Genomic DNA, 26,649 nt, shown 5'->3' with positions numbered 1-26,649 from the left:
TATATAATATATAAATGTATATAATATGTACTATATATTTTAATATTATATCTGTTTATATTAATATACTATATATAATTTTTTTTTTTTTACTTAATGCAAATGATTATATTGGACTTTTGAAAAGAGAATTAAAGTAATTATCCTTTTGGGTTGTTCCTCAGCTAGGGTTTTTAAACACCCTCTAGTCTCTCTATTCTTGCCAGAATATCTTCTGTCCACTTCTCTGCCATGTCCAAAATAATTTGGAACCCCCAGTTGCTGCTGTCTTTATTACACCCTGCGTGCTCATTTCATTTTGACTGTCCTGCTCAGAAGAGTGGTGGAAAAGTTTCAGACTCAAGAGCAGCTCCAGACTGAGACCAGAGGTTAATGTGTTATCTGGTACTTCAGAGGCAAAGGGATAGGTGATGACACTTTGAAAATGGCATCCAAGGGTGCAGGATAATGACATGTGGCAACTGATCTGCTTAATATTCATTCCACACACTTAATTCTCTCTCTAGTTTCACAGTCATAGTGACTCTAACCTTTCCCTTTCTCTCTTCCTTTCTCACTTTAACCTTCCTAAATCCATCTTAGGTTATGAAGTAATGTCTTGAAATATGTATTTATTAAATTAAATCGCATATGTTCTGGGCTTTGTTCAAAAATTAGATAACTTGAGTAGCTTGCATGTCAATGAACTCTCTAAACTAACGAAAATAAATTAATATGAATTTGAATGTGAAATTTTATTGATCTTTTCCTAAACTTTGGCAGCCTGAATAGAAATAAAAAAGAGATTCACTATTCATCTTAGGTATCTTTTCTATTCTAGGAGAATCTCTACAGTTATTTGGTCAAGCGAATCATTTCTGAATTGAGTCTGGATGGCACAAAGAAAATAGAAACTGAAAGCAATCAAATTCAAACAATAAGCCCAAGAACCTGAAAGAAAGCTAAGATATCTAGCTCAATATTTTACAGCATCTATGCTGAAAATGTTGCCTCATTATATTTACCCAAATTACTAGTATATTAAAGATTTCTAATAAATTCTCATTTTGTAATATAAACTAAGAGCATGAGGTGCATGACACTACGAAGACTCAAGAAAAAAAGCAGCTCCTTTCAAGAAGGAGTGTTAGGGCAGTAGATGTTAATCCCATATTGTCCCTGAACTGAGGAGAAAGGACAGAAGAAGGAATATTGTGGGGAGTGTGATACAGACATATCCATACCACCTGACTCAGTGTGAAGGACAAACCTGAACAAGCTGTCTTTCAGCAAAAGTCAGCTTTTATCTTAAATGTATATTCACAGGTTGTTCAAATAATAATAACAATTATGTAAAAATATTCCAACCAGCCAAAAAGAATTTGACGTCCAACACAAGTAACGTCGCTAACTTGGAAGTATGACAAATGCTGTCATTCACTTTTTTAAAGCAAATAGCTTTCTTATCACATTCATAGCTTATAATGGCTGACAATATTTGAATTGCAAACTAGCAGTTAATCTTATTAACAGTGTTCTGCCTCATACATTTCAATATAGTGTTTCAATATCTAAAAGTTTTGAGTGTTGGTATTTTATTGAGAATAAACATTTGCATAACTTTGCCTTAGAAAATCTGTCAATGATGTGGAAATGTTCAACTTTGTGTTTGCTTTTTGCTATGCTTCTGTGCTCTATAGCAGGTGTTTTGTATATCATAACCTTAACTGTTTATATTACTAGAATAAGGATTTATAAAAATATTTAAATACATGACTATATCCTGAGACTGTATCTGATCAAAATACATACCATGGAAACCCAAAGTGTACTGTCAATTGGGTCAGAAACCTATTCAATAAACACCACATTCCACTTTGAACAGGAATGCTGGTGCATGTTAAAAAGACTAGAGTAACTTTATTTTTTTAGAACGAGTCCTCTTCTTTAATAGTAATAAACTCTTCCTGTAAGTCCTTCTGTTGCTTTATGTCCTTCTGACTGTAATGTTGCACCAAAAATTATAAACTTATTTATTTGTTTGTTGGGCACTTATATCTATTAATTACATGGCACATTCCCTTTTGGCATCTAATCTGTCATTTTTCACAGTGATGCTGAATGATTGACAGGGTGGCAATGAAAGTCTTTATATATACTACAATATTTAAATATTTAAATATTATTGAGAGATGATAATACTTAAAGAAACTTGGGGGACTAAAGGGTTTATTTAATTTAACAAAGATCAAAGGAAGACTGACACAAAGATAAACACAGTTTCCCAATAGACCATGCAAGCTACAACGTTCTGGACAACTTTTGGTTTATCTATCCAGTACACACCTCTTTCTTTGGGACAGTTCTCCATCTTATCTTCAGGGAAGGGCCCCTACAGCCAAGTTCATACTACCTCACTCTACTGCTTTTGAAGATAAATGACTAGATACTAGCAAACACATGATTTGGAGGTGCCAATGCACAAGAGGGACCAAGCCAGTCCTACTTTCTTTCCTGGGAACTTAGAATTAGGGGAGTTGGACACTGGTCAGTTGAATAGCACTAGAAGGTTCTATGACCAACAGTTGAGAAGGGCAGGTTTTAGCTATGTGCATGGGAATCCAGAAAACATCACTGTGCAGAAAAAGAAAAAATGAAGCAGTCACATTAGGAAGTGAAGTAAATTGGTTCTCAATCACAGAGAGATGAAGAATGTGACTTCCAACTCTTAATTTATCAATTCCAAAACACCCTACTTTGTGAATAAGAACCAAGTTTTTAACTATTCTCTGGATTCACTTGATTCTTTATATATCCCCTTTCCTTGAGTCCATGTGTTTCTCATATCAATAGATTCCTGTTACAAAAAGATTATTGTCCACAAAATATAGCATATTATACTTGATTATTATTGGCTTTTAACACATAAAATTATCAATTAATATTAATATTATGATGCATATTTTCTTTCTCATCTGGCAATAAGCCTTTTGAGGAAAACTCAAAAATTCTATCTTAAACCTAATTATAACTTCATTTTCTAGCATGATATCCTTCACAGAGTAGACAATGATGAATAGATGATGTTATGTTTATTTAGCAACAATGAAAACTAGTTTTAGACTTTAATACCTTTCCTTGTACACCAGATTATCCACTTGGTTCTCAATTTTCCTTATTCACAGATGTTAAGCTTTAGTAAAAATAACAGAAAAATCACAAAATGCAGAAATATAATAATCATCAATCTATGTCTGCTAATGTTTTAAATTAGGGTCTTGGGTCTGCAGTGTGGTTATGGGTGTGAATCTGTTGGTTGATCTGAAGGTCATATCTGGTCTATCTAAAGACAATGATCCTTGGCCCTATCTTGAGGGAGGAAGACACATCAATATGTATCAATCCAGAAGCTGTGGGCCACAGGAGACCCAGGACCCTGATTAGCAAATCCAGGAGATAGTACCTTGGATCTACCACTAATATTTATAACATGTCAAGCCAAGACATGAATATTCAGCAGAAAGTTCAAAAGAATCATTCATACTTCTTAATGAATTTTTTTTCCTTACTCTGTGGAAATCTTGGCTATTGTGTCACAAGAACTGTACTCCACGCCTGTGAAGATTTCCTTGCAATGTGCTGTCCGGACACCATTAAGCCAGTCACTTGTTGTGCGAAAGGTAGTGATATCCACATTGCTTTGGTCCAGAAGAAGGTTTGATGGCCTGCAAGAAAAAAAAAAAAAAACACCAACAGGAGACATATCAGGAGTCAGCAGAGTTGCTGTGTGTCAAAATTTGACACTAACATCAGCAGGAACTTCCAGACTTCATATGGTGTTCCTGTTCATTTGTGGAATTTATCTGCCATGAAAGCTTCATCTGTTCAGCTTGGAGGAACGCCATGTAATCATCTTGTCTAAGTTCTCCCCTTCTCCATCCACAAGTGCTTTTTAAATCACTGAAAATTTGCCAGTGAAAGACATAAATATATCCATAGATGTTTTATTATCATTTAATTGGTTTAATCACTAGCAAAAATGGTAGTAATTTAGGATACAGTTGCAGTAGGGAGGACACACTGAATTCTTTGCTGTCTGCTTTGATGATGGATTCAGTTTCAATATTTTAAATATTTCCCACTGGATGTTTGTTTGTTAGACATTGTGCAGGTTGCTGTCTAAAGAATGGCTTGAACAATCTAGGCTATACCTACAGCAGGACATAAACTCAACACAGAGTTAAATAATGTTGCACGTGATTAAAATAAAATAAAAGTAATAGAAAAAAGTAGATGACTGATAAGAAAAAACATTCTTGCGTATTTGACACCAAATGAAGTTCATACACATACACACACAGAGACTCAGAGAGGGATTGTAATTGTGATTTATATTGCACAATACAATCAGCATTAAGAAAAAGGGCCAGGCAGAGTGGCTCACTCCTGTAATCCCAGAACTTTGGGAGGTCGAGGCCGGCTGATCACCTGAGGTCAGGAGTTCAAGACCAGCCTCACCAACGTGGAGAAACTCCATCTCTACTAAAAATACCAAATTAGCCGTGGTGGCACATGCCTGTAATCCCAGCTACTCGGGCTGCTGAAGCAGGAGAATCGCTTGAACCCAGGAGGCGAAGGTTGTGGTGAGCCGAGATCGCGCCATTGCACTCCAGCCTGGGCAACAGGAGTGAAACTCCGTCTCAAAAAGAAAGAGAAAAAGAAAAAGGACTTCCTTCCTTGTAGGATTTTTTAACTATATAAATACAGGCTTAACCATCTATCTAGGAACACCTGCAAGACCTGGTAAATCAATGGAACAGAAGAGGCATAAAGGAAACGAAGGAGACAATGTTCGCCTCCCTGAAGAGCCAAAATAAGCAATCAGTTGGTGAAATGTCTTTGGTGTGTTCCCCCCCCCCTTTTTTTTAAGCTCTTAGTGGCCTCTTTAATTGTCCTTTGACTTATAAGACTGGAGCCAGTCACTAGGTGAACAATTTATTGACTTATCTCTTCTTTTCTCTTAAGGAAGGGAGCTTGGGCACAAGCTAGTTATAAAAGCCTTTAGTTTTGGATGAATAATAACAACGACAGAAATAAGTTTTGAAGGCCCTTGTTTTCATATTGTATCGAATGTTCATGTGCACTCAATGTGGCAGGCATGATGCTAAGAATATTACATAGTCACGAAGGACCTTAATCTTTACAGCACCTGTTAGGCACTGATGCTATCCCCTAAGATAGATAAAGAAGCTGAAACTAAATCACATTAAGTTACAAATCTGAGTTTCCTCAGGCAAAAGAGGCAGAGCTGGCATTTAGACCCACATTATTCTATCCCACAGCCCACATTCTTGACTGCTACACTGTGCCATTTAGGTAAAACTTTGTTCATATTGCATTTCCCCTGTTTTTTCTTAAATGATTTATGATTCCATCATGTGGCATATTCGATGTTTACATCCCCTGAAGTTTAGTACACAGATACTGGAACCATAAGGCCTGGGTTGAATCCCAGGTATACTACATACTATTTGTGTGACCTTGGTGAGTTTCTTGTCTGTTTCTTCATCTGTAAAATGGAGATGATGGTGAGAATATCAATTTCACAACAATGAAGATTAAATGAGCATATGTAGGTAGCACTTAGAACAGTGCTGGCACATAATAAGCACTATCTGTTAGCTGTTCATTATTCTTACATAAGATAACACTTTTGGTGAAATGGTTAAACTTCTGAAAACTTCAAAAAGAAAACAGCAGAGTAAATATCAGTTTATATATAATGCTGGGGATGCAATGATCTTGTTAACCACCATTTTAAGTAACTAGAAATTTAGTCATATATAATATTAGGCACATAATAGTATAACAATCCTGGAAAGTAGCCATTATTAGGGGCTTCATTAGAATAGTCAATAACTTTTACAACTTGACAATCATTCCACAGCAAATGCTTGAAAACAGAAGTGCTATTCTGCTGTCTGTGATTTTTTTATTATTGTAATAAAATATAGTATTAATATTAAAACTGTATATATCATAGCTTAACCTTTATTGAATAATTAAGAGGGTACATTTTGACTTTTTGGCATTTTAGTTATTCAGAATCTTTCATTAAAAATCTCCAAAGTTGGGAATATTAAAACTACAACTTCATATTTTTCTTATGTACTTGAAATGAAAGATTTGTCTAAGTGAATCCATCATTTGAAGTGCTTAAATTCAAAGTTTAGAATTTGTGGTGAGAAGATGCCAAATCAAATAATATATCGATATGCATTTATCCTTATTTTAGAAATAAATTTAGGTCTCTAAGGGGCTAATTTCAATATCTTTAGAAATAGCACGGAATAATAGCAAAATGAACAACATACATGAAATAACACCGTATTATGTTTTACATATGAGTAGCAATCATTGATTACCATCTAGGATATGTGGTAAAAGCTCCTGTTCTAAATGAGAAAATCTGTGAAGAAAATCTGTGCCAGCTCTGCTCACACCTAAATAGGTCTTTTGATTGAGAGGTTTCTACCACTTCTGGTGATATTCTTCAACTTACTCCCTTAAGTACAAAAGGCCTGCTCAAGTGTAAAGTTGATGTGAGCCCAGACAATTTTAGATACTGCCCTACACCTACATGTTATTACTTGGAACATATGAGAAGTTTGTGAATTCACTATCTGGGTTTTTACCGGGATGCATTAAATGTATTTGATAAAAATGGTCACATTTTAGTGCAGTTTTAACCCTGAGTTTCAGGAAAAAAAAAATTGCAACTTTGGTTCTGACTCTATTTTCATACTCTGTAGAAAACATAGATTAATAGTCCCCTCCCTGTGATGGTCATTTGTGTAGTGGAGGGCAGTTGAAAATGAAGGATTCTTCAACCTTCTGTCCATTAGACTAAACTCAATTACTTCAATCCCTTCTATTTCACAAGTTCAAATTATACATTGAAAATTGTATAATTATAAACTTTCTTTCATTGGAAAAGCTTCAGCTTCTGTATAATTTCTATATAATTTCTATTTCTGTGATACAGTTTAGTTTTACTAACTCTCAGAGATTATCAAAAAAGATTAGGCATTATTATATAAATATTAATTTTTTCCTTTAGCAATATCTGGAAAACTATAAAATATAAATAAAATACTTCATGTTACTTTCTTCTGAAACATACTTGCAAACAACTTTCTATGATTTTTTAAATTACTCATCTAAGAAAGAAAATCGCTTATTTTATAATCGAAAATTTTGTATTTTGTTGTTTACCTAAGAACTTCAGGAATTACAGATACACAATCCAGGTGTCAAAATGTACACAATATTCTTGTGTTTTTTCAGCACAGCTATCATGAATGAAATAGCCTCTGTCACTAGCAAGCATTAGATATTACATTAGACTCGTTGGATAAGACACTGAACCACCAACAAATTGATAAGAATAGCATTAAATCAGGTGTGAGAAGATTTTATAAGAAAAATGATGTGAAACCTAGAATGAGACGAGACATTCAACTATCTATAGGCATGCACGTGCACGCACCACAGTTTCTCTGTCTACAGTAGCTGGATCACAGAACCTTGTGTCAAGTTTTAGTCCCATGAATAGTAATACTTTTTTATTTATGGGTTTGTGGGTATGAAGAATCAAGCCCCAGGACATTTATTCAGAATATTTATGAAGTGTGCCTAATAGCAAAATGCAGAATTCTTTCTTCTCAGTTCAAAATAGTTTGTACTTTTACACTCAACACTTTAGCCAGACTCAACAAGAGTTTAGAGAAAATTAGTATAAACAAATTGAAATAGAACAGGATGTGTGGATTAAGGATTAGTGACCCCAACTGAGTTTGTCTGCTTATGACTTGGATCAAAGTACATAAAGAAAAAAAAAAAAAAGACCTAATTTTAATGCCAGTGACCTCAGAATAACCAGCCCTGCAAAGTATCATTTTTCCACTTCCAGGATTTCTCTGGGGATTTCAAATAAAAATTGGTTCCTTTCCTCCTCAGAGAGGACATCTGGAGAGTTTATCAATGGATAGGAATTTGTCTCTCACTGTGAAGAGCCTGTGATGTCTCTTCATGCGCACCAAGGGAATCTGGGCCTTTGAGCAGCTGCAGGCATTGGCGTTTTTTCAGACCCAGCCCCAGACATTGGGTCTGAAGGGGAAATTTATAGGCTCGGTGATGTGCACCGTGAGCTCACACTTTTACTAGACAAATTAGATAGGTTTCAATCCACGCAGCTGTAAACGATGTCCTACAGAGCTCCACCTGATCTTTTACAGCTTTTCATAAATCAGTACCTACTGGCTGCAGACCGCAGTCATTAAAAAGAAATCATGGAAATTACATGTTTGCTCAGGGGAAGTGAAAAATAACTTTATTCCCTTTCTTTCTCCCTCCTTCTATTAAGATTTGTGAATTATTCTTTCATGGGTTTTCATACTGTTGCATTAGAGAGGTACACGTATATTTTCTTCCCATCAACTCCTATTTTAGCTGTAAATAGGTGCATAAAAATTAGCACCAGATACTGGGGAAAAATCTCAATAAACAACTGCCAATCCCAGGAATATCTGCGGATAATAATCTTATTTCCATGCTATCTTAGAATTCTGACTCACTAGTTATCCATTTGACTTAATAGACTCCTTTTGATTTACAATGAGATTTACTCAAACATCAAAAATAATAACGAATACACATTTCTTGAATGAATAAGTATATGATTATTACGTCTAGAAGGAGGTAATCATATTCAAGATGCGTACTGTAACATTATAATTATTTTTTATTTGTTGTGGATAGTTTCAGGAAATATATTAAATCTAAAAGGTAACTTTTTAAAGCCAAAATATTAATAATTATATTTGAATTTATTATTGTTTGAGAATAGTAATATATTTTTTCAGTACATTTTATCACTTTTTTAAAAATTTCAAATGTTTCTCCATTGTATTTCAGGGGGAAGATCTTATATTTGTCGATTTATTTTAATGTTGATTGCGATGACCTTGATCTTTATCACTAAAATTAAAAATCCAGATATGATAAAATGAATTTAATTTGTCATCAGTAACTAAAAATAATTTTGAATATATACAGTTCCCAATAGGAACCTACACATAAATGACACGTTAAGGAGAAATAAAGTCATTGTGTCTATTTTAATTATCTCTAGGCCTTAAGGACAAAAATCTTTGAAGTTATAGCCGTTACATCTGGTTTAATTCCTCCCTGTGGTAAAATTAGCTGCTTTGATTTTAAGATTAAAAAAGAGAGAGAGAGATCACTTGGGTATTCGGCATATTTGTTTCCCTCTAAAAGGTTCTGTATCATATTTGTTCACTGAGGAAAGTCACCCTGTCAGTTTCAGAATTTGAGGTCAAAGTCATTTTGAGGAATAAAGGCAGATTGTTTTTTGGTTGTTAGATTTATCTTGAAGGATATGGTATTTGTCAAAACAGCAGTTATTCTCAAAAAGAATTCTATTATGTACTCTTAGAGATCAGAAACTTTTTGCTAATACTTGTTTATTTTATTAACTGGGAAAATATGAGTATTGTTTATTTTACTCCCCTCTATGCTGCAAGTTAATAAAAAAATCCCTTCAAAGTTAGCCATCAATGCAATGAAACAATGTATTTAAAAGCATTTCAATTAAATTAACTAAACGTAATTGGGTATGCAGAACCTTGTTCTAAATTTTATTAAATGCATTGCTTAAGTCTTTGTGTCATGAATTTTGTTGCCTTCCATTTAAAACCTTGTTCTAAATATATTGAATGTATTATCTAATTTTTTTTGTGTCAAGAATTTGAATTTTATCAATTTACAATAGTATAGAAGAATTCAATAGCCTGGCTAGTGGAAATTCTGTGAACTTAAGAAGTTATTTCTCTATTTCATTTTACATACATATGCACACACACACACACATCTCTTCAAAATTAATATGGTCAATAATAAAAATCTTGTACTTTCAAAAATAAAAAGGGTATCTTACTACTTGAGTGGAAACTCATTCTTATTTTTCTGTTATTAGTCTGAACTTTTAATTTAGCTTCATTTATAAAATAAGTGAATAAATTTATTTAAATCTAGAAGTTATATTATAAAATAATCTTTCAAAATATGTTTTAAAAAATAAATGTGTATTTCTCTTCTATGTACAAAATAAGGCATTGGGAAGTTAAAGAATATTTTTTATTTTAAGACTATTTACTATTTATTTTCCTAGTGGCATTTTATATCAAGAACATTTTTAAGCAACATTCCTTTGGGCCAGGCATGGTGGCTTGTGCCTGTAATCTCAGCAATTTGAAAGGCCAAGGCAGGTGGATCACCTGAGGTCAGGAGTTCAAGACCAGCCTGGTCAACATTGTGAAACGCCGTCTCTACTAAGAATACAAACATTAGTCAGGCAAGGTGGGGAGTGCCTATAATTCCAGATACTCGGGAGGCTGAGGCAAGAAAATCGCCTGAATCCGGGAGGCGAGGGTCGCACCACTGCATGCCAGCCTGGGCGATAAGAGTGAAACTGTCAAAAAAAAAACAGAAAAGAAAAGAAAGAAAGAAAGAGAGAGAGAAAAGAAAAAGAAAGAAAGAGAGAAAGAGAGAGAGAGAGAAAGGAAGGAAGGAAGGTAAGAAAGAAAAAAACAAAGAAAGAAAGGGAAAGAAAGAAAGAGAGAGAGAAAGGGAGAAAGAAGAAAGTTTTTTTGATTCTTAAAAAAAGAGAGGAGAGCTCTTTTTTCATTCTTTTATGCACATCTTCTTTTTTTGCCTTGTCTTTTTCGTTATCGAACTTTATAATTAGGTCTCTCACAATGCCATATATATTATTCCAAAATTCAAAATAGTTCCCTTAATACCTCAATGTTCCTTCTTTTTTTTTTTTTTCTTTTTTCTTTCTTTTTTTTTTTTTTAAGTTCTGGGACACATGTGCTGAACCTGCAGGTTTGTTACACAGGTACACATATGACATGGTGGTTTGCTGCACCTATCAACCCATCATCTAGGTTTTAAGCTCCACACACATGCTTTAGGTATTTGTCTAATGCTATCCCTTCCCTTGCCCCTGACCATCTGATAGGCCCTGGTGTGTGATGTTCCCCTCCCTGTGTCCATGTGTTCTCATTGTTCAACTCCCACTTATGAGTGAGAACATGCAGTGTTTGGTTTTCTGTTCCTGTGTTAGTTTGCTGAGAATGACGGTCTCCCGCTTCATCCTTGTCCCTGCAAGGGACATGAACTCATTTTTTAAGACTGCATAGTATTCCATGGTGTATATGTGCCACATTTTCTTTATTTATTCTATCATTGATGGGCATTTGGATTGGTTCCAAGTTTTTGCTATTGTAAATAGTGCTGCAATAAACCTATGTGTGCATGCCAGTTAGAATGGCGATCATTAAAAAGTCTAGAAATAACAGATGCCAGAGAAGATGCAGAGAAATAAGAACGCTTTTACACTGTTGGTGGGAGTGCAAATTACTTCAACCACTGTGGAAGACAGTGTGGTGATTCCTCAAGGATATAGAACCAGAAATACCATTTGACCCAGCAATCCCATTACTGGGTATATACCCAATGAATTATAAATCCTTCTACTTTTTAACTGGAAGTCTTTTCCCTCAGTTTTGTTTTCCTTCCCTTTTCAGCTTTTGATAACACAATGTGTATCCACTTTTTGGAAGCGGCTTGCACTGTGGTTTTCTGCAGTAGTCGAACCTCATCCTATCACCCTGATTGTTCCTCTTTTCTACCTACTGTTTCACATTCTTCTGTGATATAACTCGTACTGCTCTCCAAACCTCAAAATAAAGGGAATTTTCTTTCTCTTTTGGTGGAAGTCAATGTAGTGAGTTCACATTCTGAGACATTAATGAATGTTTCATATTTGTTTTCCTTCTTGTATTGCCATTTCCTGTCACTGATTGGCTCCACAGGCCCCTTACAAGGTGCCTAAAATCTGGATTGGCTGCCACTACACCTTGTTACATACAATGGAAACAGGAGGCATTCAAACATTTAAATTAGTTTCTTGACTATTTCCAAGAATGCTTATCTGCATGGCAGACCTGTTCTTCCTTCTGTTCTTCGTACCACTGTCAATGAGAAGGCTGATCTCAAAGGCTCTACATTCAGAATGTGGAAGAATTCTCTGATACCTTCTCTGTCACTCTGTGCATCTCAGTCACTATGTCCTATAGAACTCACTTTAATAAAACATTTTGAATTCACACACTGTCTATTTTCACTGCTCTACCATAGCAGGTCCTTTTCTCAGACTATCGAAATCCTAATTCTCTCATATGAATCCCGTCACCTCCAGCCCTTTCCAGAAGTAGCTGCCAAAGAACTATTCCCTACACACAGTGCAACCTATCACTTAAGTAACTTCAATGTCTCCCCTTTCCTTATGGATAAAAGCCCAAATGTCTAGAAATGACATTTACTCTTCCATGACCTGACGAATCATCTATCGCAGTGGTCCCCAACCTGTTTGGCACCAGAGGCCAGTTTCATGGAAGACAATTTTTCCACGAATGTAGGTGTGGTGGGGGATGCTTTCAGTATGAAACCGTTCTGCCTCAGATCACCAGGCATTAGATTATCATAAGGAGTGCACAACCTAGATTCCTCACGTGTGCAGTTCACAAGAGGGTTTGCACTCCTGTGGTGAGAATCTAATGCGTCTGCTGATCTGACAGGAGGTAGAGCTCAGGCGGTAAGGCTCGCTAGCCCGCCATTCGCCTTCTGCTTTGCCACTTGGTTCCTAACAGGCTACAGCCTGGTATCAGTCCGTGGCACAGGGGCTGAGGATCCCTACCTGGTCTATCAGGCTTTTCCCCCATAATTTCCTTTTTTTATCCTATAGTCTAGCAAAACTGTATTATGCGATGTGATTTGGAAGTATCCTACCCATTTGTGTGTCTTCCCTTTTCTGTAGTGTTCCCCAGCCTGTTTTCCTGTTACCTGCCTGTAGAAATTTCATCCAGTATCCGAAAGTCCCCTTTACATACAAATGCCAGAAAACTCCAAATATAAAAGTAAACTCACCTCCCCTCAGGGTTGCCGAACTCCATTTATTTTTGCTCTAATAATTACATTTTCTGAGGGGTATTACAGTTTTCTGAATATTCTTTTTTCTTCCACATTTAAGCTGTTGAGGGTAGAAGCTATGTCTGTTATTTATATAATCATCACAGGACCTAACATAGTGTCTCACAAGGTTATTGTTGAATAAACATCTGTAGCCTTGTACTGATGTACAATCAAAACTAAAACCCTCACATCTCCTCTGATTTACTCTACTTTTAGAAAAATTAATCAATGACTAGGAAACAAGCATAACACAAAGTTTAATATAACTTTCCTTCCGTTATCATCATCCTTTGTAGCATCTAAATAATTGTTTGATCTGGCCCACCCTGACCATCAGCTTTTCCACCTTCCCCACTTCCAGTGATTATATTCGAAGAGACACTCTCAGTGGAAGATTCTTTGAGAATGATACTGCTATAAATCATCAACTCTAATGAAGGCTGAAAAGTGAAATGATGCATTATAAAAAGACTTCTATTGCAGTATATGCAACAACGTTTTTAAATTCAAACAATTAGTTTCAAAAGGTACTTAGCCACCAAGAAAAGTTAAAATTTGACCATAAAACTTACTAAATCCAGAAAACTGAAGAAACATCATTTCTATCAGAATGATGTTGTTTTCTTAAAGGACACTACAGGGTACATATAAACACAGTTCTATGCATTGATCTTAGTAACTACATCGTTCAGAAACTTGAGTGCTTTGTACCAGCCACGAATTCAGTTTTGAAGTCTCCTATTATATTTTTAGGAGTGTATTTCTGGAGTTGAGTTGACAGAAAGGTACACATGTAGAATTTTGCTTAGGAGAACAGCTTTAGGCTTTTACCATATGATCAATGTCTATAAAAAAATCTGTTCAAAGAACAGAAAAACACTGGAATTTTTTCTACAAACTGCATCTTTTGAAATGGAAATTTACTAATGATGTCAGCAAATATTTATTAGGTATTCAGGAGATATTTATTGAGCACATATTATCAATCTGCACTGGTAATACAAGCGAAGCATGGTGTGTGCTCTCACAGGGCTTAGAGTTTATTGAGAAAATGGATTTAAAAGAATTAAAATGGAGTTAAAAGAACACACACGCAAACACAGAAAACAGAATTAAAATACTGATGAAGAACGAGAATATGGTGCTCTGTAAAAGAATAATGATGTTAAACTTTATTTCTCTGGTGCCGCCACAGAATGACTCAATACATACATGATGTGTAAGTTGCTTCCTTAAGAAAGAAAGGTGCAAAGGAGAATCTGAGACAAGGCAAACAGCATGTGCTACAATCTTCTGAAATGCTTTTGCTTTCTGCAGGAACTAGAAGTGGCCACTGAGGTTAGAGTATTGTTTAGGTGAAGGTGGCACAAGTCGAAAGGTTAAAATGACCCCCACCTCCTCATAACTTTTGCTCCTCCTTCTACAAAGCAGCCATATAAATCAAATCATCTTACTTCTCTGGTCCAAATGCCTAATGAATTCCTCATGCATTTGAAAAATATTTCAAAGTCCTCACCATGGCCTGTGTAGCCTCAAGTGCTCTGGCTTCTGTTTACCTCCTTAGGTTCATGACAGACTCCCTTCAGTCACATTATTCTCTGCCACTTCCTAGAACTCTCCAAACCCTTTCTCATCTGAAGACTTTTGCATTTTTTTTAATCCTGTGCCAAGAATATTCTTTTTGGCGAGGGGAGCTTACACAGCTGGCTCATTCCCTTCCTGCAGGTCTCAAACATCAACTCCTCAGACTCTTTCCCAGCTACTCCTTATTGTCCATCAGGGCCATTTACTGATTTCCTTCCTCTGGTCTGTTCTTGTCTGTTGCTTACTGTGCATCTTCTATCATGTAAGCTTCAGGAGGGCAGGGATCATATTTTTCCTCTTTATTTTTCTTCAGAGTCTATCCCTTGCACATGGGAGGCTGGTATATAATAAAGAGGGGCAGAAAACACTATTTATTTTAAAACACACAATTAAGGTATTATTGACTATAGTCATCTCATTGTATTATATAAAAATATTGTTGAATAAAATTTACTTGAATGAAATACATAACACTGGAGAAGCAAGACTTTTCAAAGTTTTCTTTTTAATTAATTTATACATTTTTTCAAGAGGCAGGATCTTGCTCTGTCACCCAGGCTGAGTGCAGTGTTGCTATCATTGTTCACTGTAACCTCAAACTCCTGGGCTTAAGCAATCCTTCTGCTACAGCCTCCTGAGTAGCTAGGATCATGGGCAAACACCACTATGCCTGGCCCATTTAAAAAAAAATTGTAGAGATGGGGGTCTTGCACCCAGTCTGGAGACCAGTCTGGTGTTGGAGACACCCAGACTGGTCTCCAACTCCTAGCCACAAGTTGTCCTCCAGCCTCAGTTTCCTGTGTAGCTGGTGTTGCAGTTTCGAGCCACTCCACTCAGCCAGCAGGGCTTTTTAAACAATCAAAAGGAGACTAGATTTTTTTATAAGTGTAACATGAATTCAATATTGATTATAAACAAGTGACTGAAACTGTATCATATATGTTTTGATAAGAAGATTCTGGAGGCTGTGCAAAAAAATGTTTGGAGTTTGACAGCAATCAAAGCAGGGGACAAGTTAGGAGTCTATTGCAGTGGTCCAGGTCAGAAGATGAAACAGCCATGAGGAAAATGTTTTCAGTGAAAAAGGGTAGAGATAGATCTCATTGATCCAGATGATCACAGTGCGGAGGGCAAGAAAGAGGTACCAAGAGTTGCTCCAATTCCTGGTTAGGTGAATGGGTAGCTGCTGGTATATGCAGTTAATTAAGCAGTGGAAGGATCAGGCTGGGGGAGAAAACTGATAAATTTTCAGAATATTGACTTTATGTCTGTGAGTCCATTATTTGAGAAGTTTGGCTGTGAAGACTGTTAGAGAAGTAGGGAAGTAGTTGGCAGAGATGTGGGGCCAGCAGGGGTAATATTGACAGGCAATATCGCCTAAATTTTCCAAATGAGAGAAAAATCACCTGAAGTTTTTATAAAATATTCAAACTCCATTCTCTTTTCCTGGAGATTCTTGGGATAGACCTGGATAGTTGTATGTGTAATAGGTTTCCCTGGTGATAAGAATAAGATAGTGAGAAAGAATATAATAGAACATACGTTTGTGGCAATGATCCTACACAAAGAAAGAGCCCAGATATGTAGAAGAGAGAGAGGGAGACAGGGAGAGAGGCAGAGTAGAGGATTAGCCTCTGACAAATAGAGGGACACTTCCTTTTATAATTAGAGGAAAGAAGGACACTATGGGTAGGTGCAGGTGCCAATACATTTCTGTTTTGCTGTGGGAAGTTCCCATCTAATGGCTTATTTTCTCAATAAAGCATTTGGCAGGGACATCACTAAAAATTACAGAGGTGGGTCATTTTAATCAGTTATGAAAAGGATGAAATAATCATTGTCAAAAGGAGGAAAGCAAATTTTCTAAAGAGAAAAAACATTCTTGACATAGTTGCATATAGTAGTGTGAGGTTGTCAATAATAAATGCATTATGACAAAATCTAACCCATTGTGCATTTTGATGGTAATAAGTAAAAATATAAATGTAATTGCCCAAATGTTTATATGCTGTACATTAAGATGGTTGTCTTTTCATAGAAAATATTGATTTTTTTCTAAAATTATGTTTTATGACAAATTACATCAAACTTGTTCATGTATTAAAGAAAAATATGTAAGGAAAAAGTACTTGATATATTTCAATGAGAGTGGAAAAGTGAATTATGAAAGTATGTTAAAATTTGGATGCTAGGACATAGCCTCCCATATTATGATCTGATAGTAAGACTACTTTTCTCTATGAAACTGGTATTAGATATCCCTACATTACATTACATTACATGAGTTCGCTTTGAAAATGGTTTGATTGTTTTTATGATAGGCAAAGCCTTTTTTTCCCCTGTGATTACTATCTATGCTGTAAAGATCAAAATAAATGGCTTCAGAGTACAAAATGAGGACCACATGGCCCAGGGAAGGACAGGTTTGTCATCCTGTTAGTTGTTAAACTGTCAGGTGAATTTCTAAGAGTCTACACAGTCTCTGTGAAGTTTAGGATAGAGATTTATCCTTATGCAATAAGTTATGGGTAGTTTTATTTAAGGACTTATTACTAGATTCAGTCGTAGTGATTCTTAAGTGTTATTTTCAATAAATAATCTATGATTCTTATATACTGATATTAAGATCTTGTTTATGATTCTCCTACTTAACTTTTTCAACTATTATGTAAAAACTGCGTAATGTGCACTCAATATAATCAACACAAAATGGGTAAACTGAAGACCTAATACTGTAAAGCTTTTAGAAGCAAACACAGGAAGAAAGCTCTGTGACACTGGTCTTAGCAACAGTTTTGTAGAGACGACACCAAAATCATAGGAACCAAAGCCAAATTAAACAGGGAGGATTATATCAAACTAAAAATTTTCTGCACAGTAAAGAAAACAAGAAAATGAAAGGCAATCCAGAGAAGAAGAGAAAATGTTTACAATCAATATATCTCATAGATGGCTAATATCCAATATATATAAGGAACTCATATAACTTGATAGCAAAAATAATAATACCCCTATTAAAAATGGGCAAAGGACCTGAATTGACATTTTTTTCTGAGGAAGACAAATGGCCAACAGGTTTATGTAAAGGTGGTCAACATTGCTAATCATTAGAGAAATGAAAATCAAAATCACAATGATCTATCACCTCATACTTGTTAGGATGGCTATTATCAAAAAGTCCAAAGATAACAACTGTTAGTGAAGATGTGGAGAAAGGGAACATTGGCAAGTAAGGAAATGTAAATTGGGACAGCCATACGGAAAAAAAGTATGAAGGTTCCACAAAAAACTAAAAATAGAATCACCATATGATCCAACAATCCCACTCTGGGTATATCGCCAAAGGAAATGAAGTCAGTATTTCAAAGAGGTATCTATATTCCCATGTTCATTGCAGCATTATTCACAATAGCCAAGATATGGAATCAACATAGGTATCCACTGACAGGAGAATGGATAAAAAAAGTTTATATGTTAAAATTTTGCTGTTTTATTCCCTGTGGATTTCAGGGACATTGATTTTTGACATCTTAAAATATAGTATTAAATATGATTGATTTTTTAATAGAAATATGATACTGAGGCATGGTTAATCAAACTTGTAATGTACTTACATATTCACTCACACACACACACACACACACACACACACACACACACACACACCCTGCTTGATCTTCAAACAGATAACTTCAGGCAAAAACCAAGGAATTTCCCATGCATTGAATGCCAGCTTTAGTCAGTAAGCTTTGTAGCAATGGAAACAACAGGGCAGGATAGTATTATTGAGACCTAAAACTGGCACAATTGAGAATCAATATTGAGAAGCAACTGGTTATGCAAAGAAGGTAGAATAACCCACAAGTCATCATTACTGATAAAACTCCATTGTACCAATCAAGATATTATTGAACTAACAAGTCCAAGCCATTGAGTAGGCATATCGCTAGAGGTCCCAAATAGGTCTGAAATGCTTCTCTCTCTAGTTGTCAAGAGGAATGTTTTAAAAGTATAAAATATGTACTAACTTACGTGACAAATCAGAAAGAAAAATTAAAAGTCTGTAGGAGAATGCATTATCAAAGTGTAAAATAACTTTTTTTCATATGCGTGTAATGAGAATCAAAATTATTAGACAAGATATCTTTGCCTTTAATTACTCTGAGAGGCACCAAATACATTAATATTTATTTTCTTCTTATATGGCCTCTGACAAAATTCATCTCTTTTTCCTTCTTTCTTCCACTGTACTTTGTAGATACACTTTAATTTACATTCTTCTAAACACTGAGAGAACTCAGTAGTTCTTAACCTAGAGGAATATGCATAAAATTAAATAGACTTTGTGCATCCAGGATTGCATTATAGCTGTAGAGTATTAACATTTGTGGTGTTGTCCAGGGGCACTGGCTTTATCTTACTCTTAGTTTTATATTCAATGGTGTCTAGCAAAGTAATTGGTATGCAATATGGATTAAACAAACATTTGTTTAATTAATTGGGGAAAACTTGCATGTTGCTAGTCAGTGCAATATTTTGGATAATTTCTTTTTCGTTATTTCAAATGCAAGATGAATCAGGACTACTTTAGTTATGAAGGGTGAAAAGAAGTATGTGATCAGTAAATTTATTTATTTTATTTATTTAGAGACAGAGTCTCACTCTGTTGACTAGGCTGGAGAGCAGTGGCATGATATCAGGTCACTGCAACCTCTGCCGTCCACGTTCACAGATTCTCCAGCCTCAGCCTCCCAAGTAGCTAGGATTACAGGTTCCCGCCACCACACCAGGCTAATTTTTGTGGTTTTAGTAGGAACAGCATTTCATTATGTTGCCAGGCTGGTCTCGAACTCCTGACCTCAAGTGATCCATCAAAGTGCTTGGATTACAGGCATGAGCCACTGCACCCCACCAGTATTCCTGTTTCCCAAAGACTTAAACAAGCCTGAAGGTAGAGTCAAGATACATGTTAAAATATATCTCAGAATTTCATCATTCCTATTAAGGAGCAGGAGAATTAGTTCTAAAGATTAAAAAAGAAAGGGGAAATACATCTCTCTAATATTGTGGAATACAAGTTTCAAATAATGCATTTGTGGGGCGGGCTAAAAACGTCTTGGAGATAGCAAACACAAATTTCAGAGTGAATGCAGGATACCAAATTGAATGTGTCACCTTGCTGCCGCATTGGTGATGATCTTCAGGCTGCCGGGATTCCGAATAAGCTTGTCCAGAATGCTAACAATCTGCTCAAACTTCGGTCTGTTGTTCCTGTCTTTCTGCCAGCAGTCCAGCATCAGCTGATACAAGGCAGCTGGGCAGTCCATGGGGGGTGGCAGTCGATAGCCCTCATCTACAGCTTTAATTACCTGTGTGAGAAGCAAAGTTTTCAGGAACCAGGAAGTGTCACTTACTTTACGTTTTCATGGACAGGGCTCACAAATATGGTTATTTTAAAGGTAAGTGGGAAAATTTCTCATTTTCAGTTGCCTAAAAGGATAACAACTGATCAAATAAATAAGAAATTATGTATGCCTAAAATATTATATAAACGAAGATTGGAAGAACATAAATGTAGGAAAGGAGAGTATATAAAGATCCTTTGCAGGTTAAAATAAAAAGAAATGTTAAATGATAGAGGAAATTTGGTGTTATAAAGAAATTACTATGTAGTTATATAGTTCTCTATGAAAAACATATATGAATGAATATGGACAAAATTAGTATACAGGTTTTAGTTATACCACAGGTCAAATGGTCCCTTTCAAATCATAGTAATTTTTTTTTGTAAAATCCTAAGTGCCGTAAAATTAAGTAACTATTAGTTCATTAGTACTTTTCAATGGTGTAAAGCAGTGACTTTCAAACTTCAACGTGTATTAGAATCTAGAGATTATCTTACAGGTCACTTATTTCTTTCTTTTTTTTTTTTTTTTTTTTTGAGGCGGAGTCTCGCTCTGTCGCCCGGACTGGAGCGCAGTGGCCGGATCTCAGCTCACTGCAAGCTCCGCCTCCCGGGTTCCCGCCATTCTCCTGCCTCAGCCTCCGGAGTCGCTGGGACTACAGGCCCCCGCCACCTCGCCCGGCTAGGTTTTTTTGTATTTTTAGTAGAGACGGGGTTTCACCGTGTTAGCCAGGATGGTCTCTATCTCCTGACCTCGTGATCCGCCCATCTCGGCCTCCCAAAGTGCTGGGATTACAGGCTTGAGCCACCGCGCCCAGCCCTAGGTCACTTACTTCATTACATTTTCACTACAAATGCTTCTTTCGTCTTTTTTCTAAACCCTTGCTTAAGGGAAATATGTAAATCTGTAAGAATAGTTAATATCCTTGCGAGACTTGGAAACAGTTTCATTGCTGCTAAATATTTTATTTCAATGTTACAAACCAGGAGCCACCCGGTTTCACTATATTCCACTTCCTTGCACAGCTTGATCTTTTCATCTGAACTCATAACTCATAGACCACAAATACTTACATCCTGATTGGACATCTCCCAGTATGGTCTCTCTCCATAAGACATCACCTCCCAGAGAACAATCCCATAACTCCACACATCGCTGGCTGACGTGAACTTGCGGTAGGCTATAGCTTCTGGTGATGTCCACCTGATTGGGATCTTCCCTCCCTTTGAATATAAAATCATGTCTACATAAATGAGCAATGCATAGAACATACATAATATACATAACATAGTCTGAAACCTGACAGAATTTCTCATAGTATTTCTGTTCTGAAATGGAATATGCATTCCTGTTAAACATTCTGATGTTATTCTATTTTAATACCAACCAGAAGTAGCATACCATTTACAGAAAATTTTACTTCCAAATAATTTGGAAGGATTTTGAAATTATATATAAAAAAGAAAATTGCTTAAATATTGACATTTTATATCAACTATGGCATGTACATTAATCATCTGCAACAAAACAACCTGAAGTAGATGTGATATGACATGTATTCGAATGAAAAGAGGTATCACAAATCAACCTTCATTGATTTAACCCAGATTTATGCTTGACCAAGCAATCGAAGTTCAGTATGTGAGTAAGTCCATATTTGTAAAGAACTTAGACCGCTCCCTAGCACATAAGTGCTTACAGGTGTTTGTTACCTAAATAAACTAAAAATAAAATATTTTTTAAAACTCTCTTCAATATAATAATCATCTTGATTAATTTACTGCGTGTTTCATTTCATCATTAATCATTGAAGTGTCTTCTGGATAGTAGGCAAGCACCATATAAATTAGACATAATAATTACATTACCAGAATGTATAATTTAGAGGAGAATAATATTGCTTTTATGAGTTATGGGAGATATAAAAGTGTAATGTCTACGGAATTTGCTCTTAGTTCAATAAATACATTTAATAAAGATGTACAGATTGTCAACCATATAGGAAGTATTATGCTAGTTATTTTGGGTGAAACAATTATAAATAACATATTGGCTCTTTTGTTTGGAAAGTGTCAGGCAAACAGGAGTAATAATGAGTTACTGCGAAAAACTAAATACAGAATGAAATAGGTATCTAGCACACCGCTTTTCAAACTTTATAATGCATATAAATCATATACAGCTTACTCCCAGTAAAATGAAAATTTTGATTCAGGAGGTTGCGTGTGTAGTCCGTGTCTGCATTTCAAACAAACTCCATGTGATGCTGGTCCATGGACTTTACCCTGATTAGTAAGACAGTAGTAAAAGCCACTGTGGATGTGGAACGTGGCACCAAGATTCTCACTAGAGAAACTGAGGAGGTCACTTATGAATTAAGTGACCTCAATTTCAAGTGAAGTCACTTGAAAGATGAGTACAATATTTGATATAAGAAAAAAGGGATGGATATTTCAAAGAACTCACATCATCAAAATCTTAAGCCATGTTCATCAAAATATGACCGATATCTACTGGGCCTCATAGCATGCCACTGGATTTGAAGTGATGCTCTAGGGGGCAATATAGTGCTTTACACAAATGGATTAGCAACTTAGGAGACAAGTTTCTAAGCCTTGTTATGCCGGAATGTCCTCATCTGTTACTGAGAATGTAATAGTCCTGGTTCATAGCATTGTTGTGGGACTAAATGACAAATTGCAGTAAAATCTTTAGGTTTCTTCCTTGGACATAGTAAGGACTCAATAAATGTTAGCTCAGTACTCTCACATTCTGAGCAAATGGCATAAATCAAAGCACAGAGGAGAAAACTCTATGTTCTAGAAAAACAGTTTCCGGTGTGAAGAAATATAATGGAAGAGGAAGCTAAAATGTCCAATTTTTATTTAATCACAGATGCACTTGGGAAACTTTATCTTGGCTAGGAGAGTGCTAAGATTGGAACTAACTCAGTAAAACTGAGCACTTCTCCTTGCTGTTTTGGCACAAGTGAGCTGCTCAGGGAGACTACTGCCAGAAGCTCTTTGAAAAGGTAGAGCTTACACAGTCATGAAGAATGCATGAGACTGCGCAGAGAATTGAGGAAATGGAAAAGCACCAACAGCAGGAAGACTAAGCATGCAAAGACACATAGTGAACACAACTTTCCTAAGAGGTTATCAGGTGAAGAATAGTTGACAGTTTCTATTGATGAAGTAAAACAAAACAAATTAGAGAGACCAAAGCCAGAGAAAAGACAGCCTTGGAAGTTAGGGAGATAAACTACAGTGTGCGAAGTGCACTAAAACCCCCAAAGCACTCATCTACATATGCCTAGACCAAGTTTATGTTTTCATAATTCAAAATTTCAAATACTACTCCCTGATATTGACAAAAGCGGACTTATACATGTGGCACTGAACAAAATCTACTCAGGATACCAAATGGAATCATTGGGCCTACTTTATCCTTCTTAAGAACTCAAAGAATTAACAAAAGTCAAACAAAGCTGTATTCATAGGACAAGGGGGATACAGTATCCTAAAAACCTCAATTAAATATCTTATCTCTGTTATAGACACTTGTTATTTTCCTAACCGCCTTTGCAACTTCTCTTTTTCCAGAACCAAATTACTGAAAGGATACTTTGAGTATTACTGGAAGTGTATAGGTATACTTATACTGAAAGGATCGTTTCAGTATACTTTCAGTAATACTGAAAGTGTAAAGTGTACTTAAATGGCACTAAAAAGAGGGGGAAAAAAAAAAGGAAAAAAAGGCCTTTTCTATGCTGAAAACTTTGTACCCATTTAGAAAATCTTAGGCCCAGATATTTGTTGCTTTACCGAGGTCTCTAGTTGAAACTAAAATAGAGTCATAAGAAAAAAAAACAAACAACAGGTTGCTGACAGTCATGAAAGAGAAGTGTATTTATTTGGTTTAATTCAATCAGGGTTAAAAAGAAACACAGAAGAGTTGTTTCATTTTAAGTGTTTCTTCACCATTTTCCAGAGAGAAGAGCGTTGAGATTAATAGAATTTCTTAAAATAGTGATATACTGAAAGGTGATCTTTTCTAGGAAGAACAGAGCCATGTTTCTGTTTAAACTTGGAAGGAGAATCCTCTTTTGCGCTGTTCTAAATGCAGACACAATAACGTTGGAGAGGTTTCTGCTGTGTCGCATGATCATATCTTCAAGGAAAGCTTCACTCACCTGAATCTCTTAACTTGCCTGGGACTTGTACAGTATGTTCTCTAATGCAGTACATGGTTATAGATTCAACCAAATTATTTCCAGAATATTTTCCAACTAGATATGGTCTATTTGCTTACACCTGTGTAAATCTTATTAAAATGTTTAAAATTATACAAAAGGGATATATGTTTAGAAAATGTATAGTAAATTATCTTAATAAGAAAATTTAAATTTTCAATTCTGCTCTTCTGGTTGTGTTTTGTAATTGTTGTAGCCTGCACACACACACACACACACACACACACACACACACATACACACACACATTATTGTTAGAATGACAACTTTAAACCTTTCAATGTAGCATACTTGCTGATCAGGTGACCTATACACTATCTTTAACTTTGCACTAATTTTAAACAAAATATTCTGGCCCTTAGCTCACTGTGGCACCTTGGAAAGGTATCATGGCCACATTGTGCAGCAGATACCTGTGAAATGACAAAGGCGTCTTGCTACAAGATTTGCTAGCTTTGGAAATGTAGGTATGGTCTTTTTACTTGTGTCATTCAGGTTTTCGATTTACACTTTCCTTTTCCTTTTTGTCTCTTAACTATATCAAGGGTTCAGTTGCTGCCCTTATGGGAAAGCACGAGGAAGTGGGGCAATCTAATTTATTTTTCATTTGAGTTTGGACATGTTATTACAAACATACAAAAAGTAAGTGGCATTCAATCAGTTCAACAATGAAACCAGGGTGCAGTGCTTTAAATGTTTCCTTAATTTATCCAGATACTGCTATTGATCAATTGGTGTACCAGTTCTTTTCGTTGCTGTCCAAATTCCATCCCAGGTCACCGTTAATTGAGCTTATATACTTAGAAGTAAACATATTTATTTTTATTTTTAGTGGAAAACTCTTAATTTATATTTTTATATATGACACCCAATCAATTCATTCTAAAACAAGAGCTGGGACTAATTTAAACTCTTTATTTAGAAGAAAACATGAATGAGTGTTGTTTCCTTGCCCATTGTTACTGCTGAAGTTCATAGACAGTTAGGTCTGGAGTGCAGTGGTGCTGTGCATTCTCTCAGCTCACTGAAACCTCCCCCTCTCAGACTCAAGCAATTCTTGTGCCTCAGCCTCCTTAGTGGCTGGGATTAGAGGTGTGCGCCACCAAGCCTGGCTAAATTTTGTACTTTTAGTAGAGACAAGGTTTTGCCATGTTGGCCAGGCTGGTCTCTAACTCCTGGCCTCAAGTGATCCACACACCTCCACCTACCGAAGTGCTGGGGTTACAGGTGTGAGCCATCGCACCTGGCCAACAGTTAGCTATTTAGCCCAGAATTTATTCAATATTCATGAAACATTTGGTCTTCTCATTAGAGAATTTTCATTATCTGCTAATAGGTAGCTTATTAGACTGATTAGTTTAACTCCAATAATGAAATAATCACAGATTCAAGATTCTCATCTCTTTTCTAGCTAACCATATTGCAAATGACACCATCCATCATTGAGGGAATCAGGAAGAGAATAAAGATGATTGAGAATTATATATTATTATTTAGAAAATTTTGTCATCTGTCATGAATTTATCATATATATAAAGCAACTAAAAAAGTGTCTGCTCCTTAATAGCGTGTTCAATAAATGTTATGCCCATTCCTTCCTTTCAGTTCCCTTTAATTGATACATTTATTGTTGATGTAACAAATTTATTAAATGACACTACTAGGAAAAGCTCACTGTTAGCTACAAAACAATTCAAATTTAGCAATTAATACTAAATCAGATAAAAAGAAAGTGTTAAAACTTCTCTTATTCTATGGCAAGCAAATAACATCAAGTTGCTCTGGCTTTAAAAATAAAAGAATAATAAACCAACATGGTACACATTTAATTTGAAGTAAAAAAAAAATCAAACTACAGGTGAAATTTCAAACCAGCAAATTGATTACGGAATTTAAGAACAGGTAGATGCATACATTCTCATAAACTCTTTAAATTCTTCATTGTAGTTTCAAACTCTTTGTGTTCAACACTAGTAAAAGTAGTAGTAGTAGTGCCTGTCATATCAACTGCAACAAATAAAAATAGTAAACCCAAACTATAATTTGAAATTATTAAGCTTCTGAAAAACTGAATAGATTATAAAGCTGAAGATAAAGAGTATTAACTCACATGAACCTGTGCTCTCCATAAACAATACACATTCACTACAGAGAGCAGTTTTCTTTTTTAGGTGTTATCTTGGCAAATGTGCAGTTTAGGCATTCAATAGATGCTCAGTGATCTTCATTGAATTCCCCCTGTGTATATGCTATCTTCCCAAAGACATGGTCTTTCTTCTTGGGAGGCTTTTTTTTTTTTTTTTTTTTTTT

At 35.7% G+C, this 26,649-nt stretch overlaps 1 protein-coding gene across 2 annotated transcripts in view; it reads right to left on the bottom strand.

The window, feature by feature from the left end:
• Window positions 1-26,649, bottom strand: part of EPHA3 (EPH receptor A3) — a 134,762-nt gene that overhangs the window by 7,646 nt on the left and 100,467 nt on the right. For both annotated transcript variants that reach the window (XM_017885480.1, XM_017885481.1), the window contains exons 11-13: window positions 21,161-21,310; window positions 19,858-20,051; window positions 3,549-3,704 (exon numbers count right to left, since the gene is read on the bottom strand). In XM_017885480.1, the coding sequence (XP_017740969.1) occupies window positions 3,549-3,704; window positions 19,858-20,051; window positions 21,161-21,310 (500 nt within the window). The remainder of the gene's footprint in view (window positions 1-3,548; window positions 3,705-19,857; window positions 20,052-21,160; window positions 21,311-26,649) is intronic.

Source organism: Rhinopithecus bieti, unplaced genomic scaffold (assembly GCF_001698545.2).
Source record: "Rhinopithecus bieti isolate Rb0 unplaced genomic scaffold, ASM169854v2 scaffold_15282, whole genome shotgun sequence".
In the NCBI taxonomy this organism is placed as follows: Eukaryota; Metazoa; Chordata; class Mammalia; order Primates; family Cercopithecidae; genus Rhinopithecus; species Rhinopithecus bieti.
The sequence above is the reverse complement of the archived record's forward strand: the minus strand, read 5'-3'. Positions and strand labels throughout refer to the sequence as shown.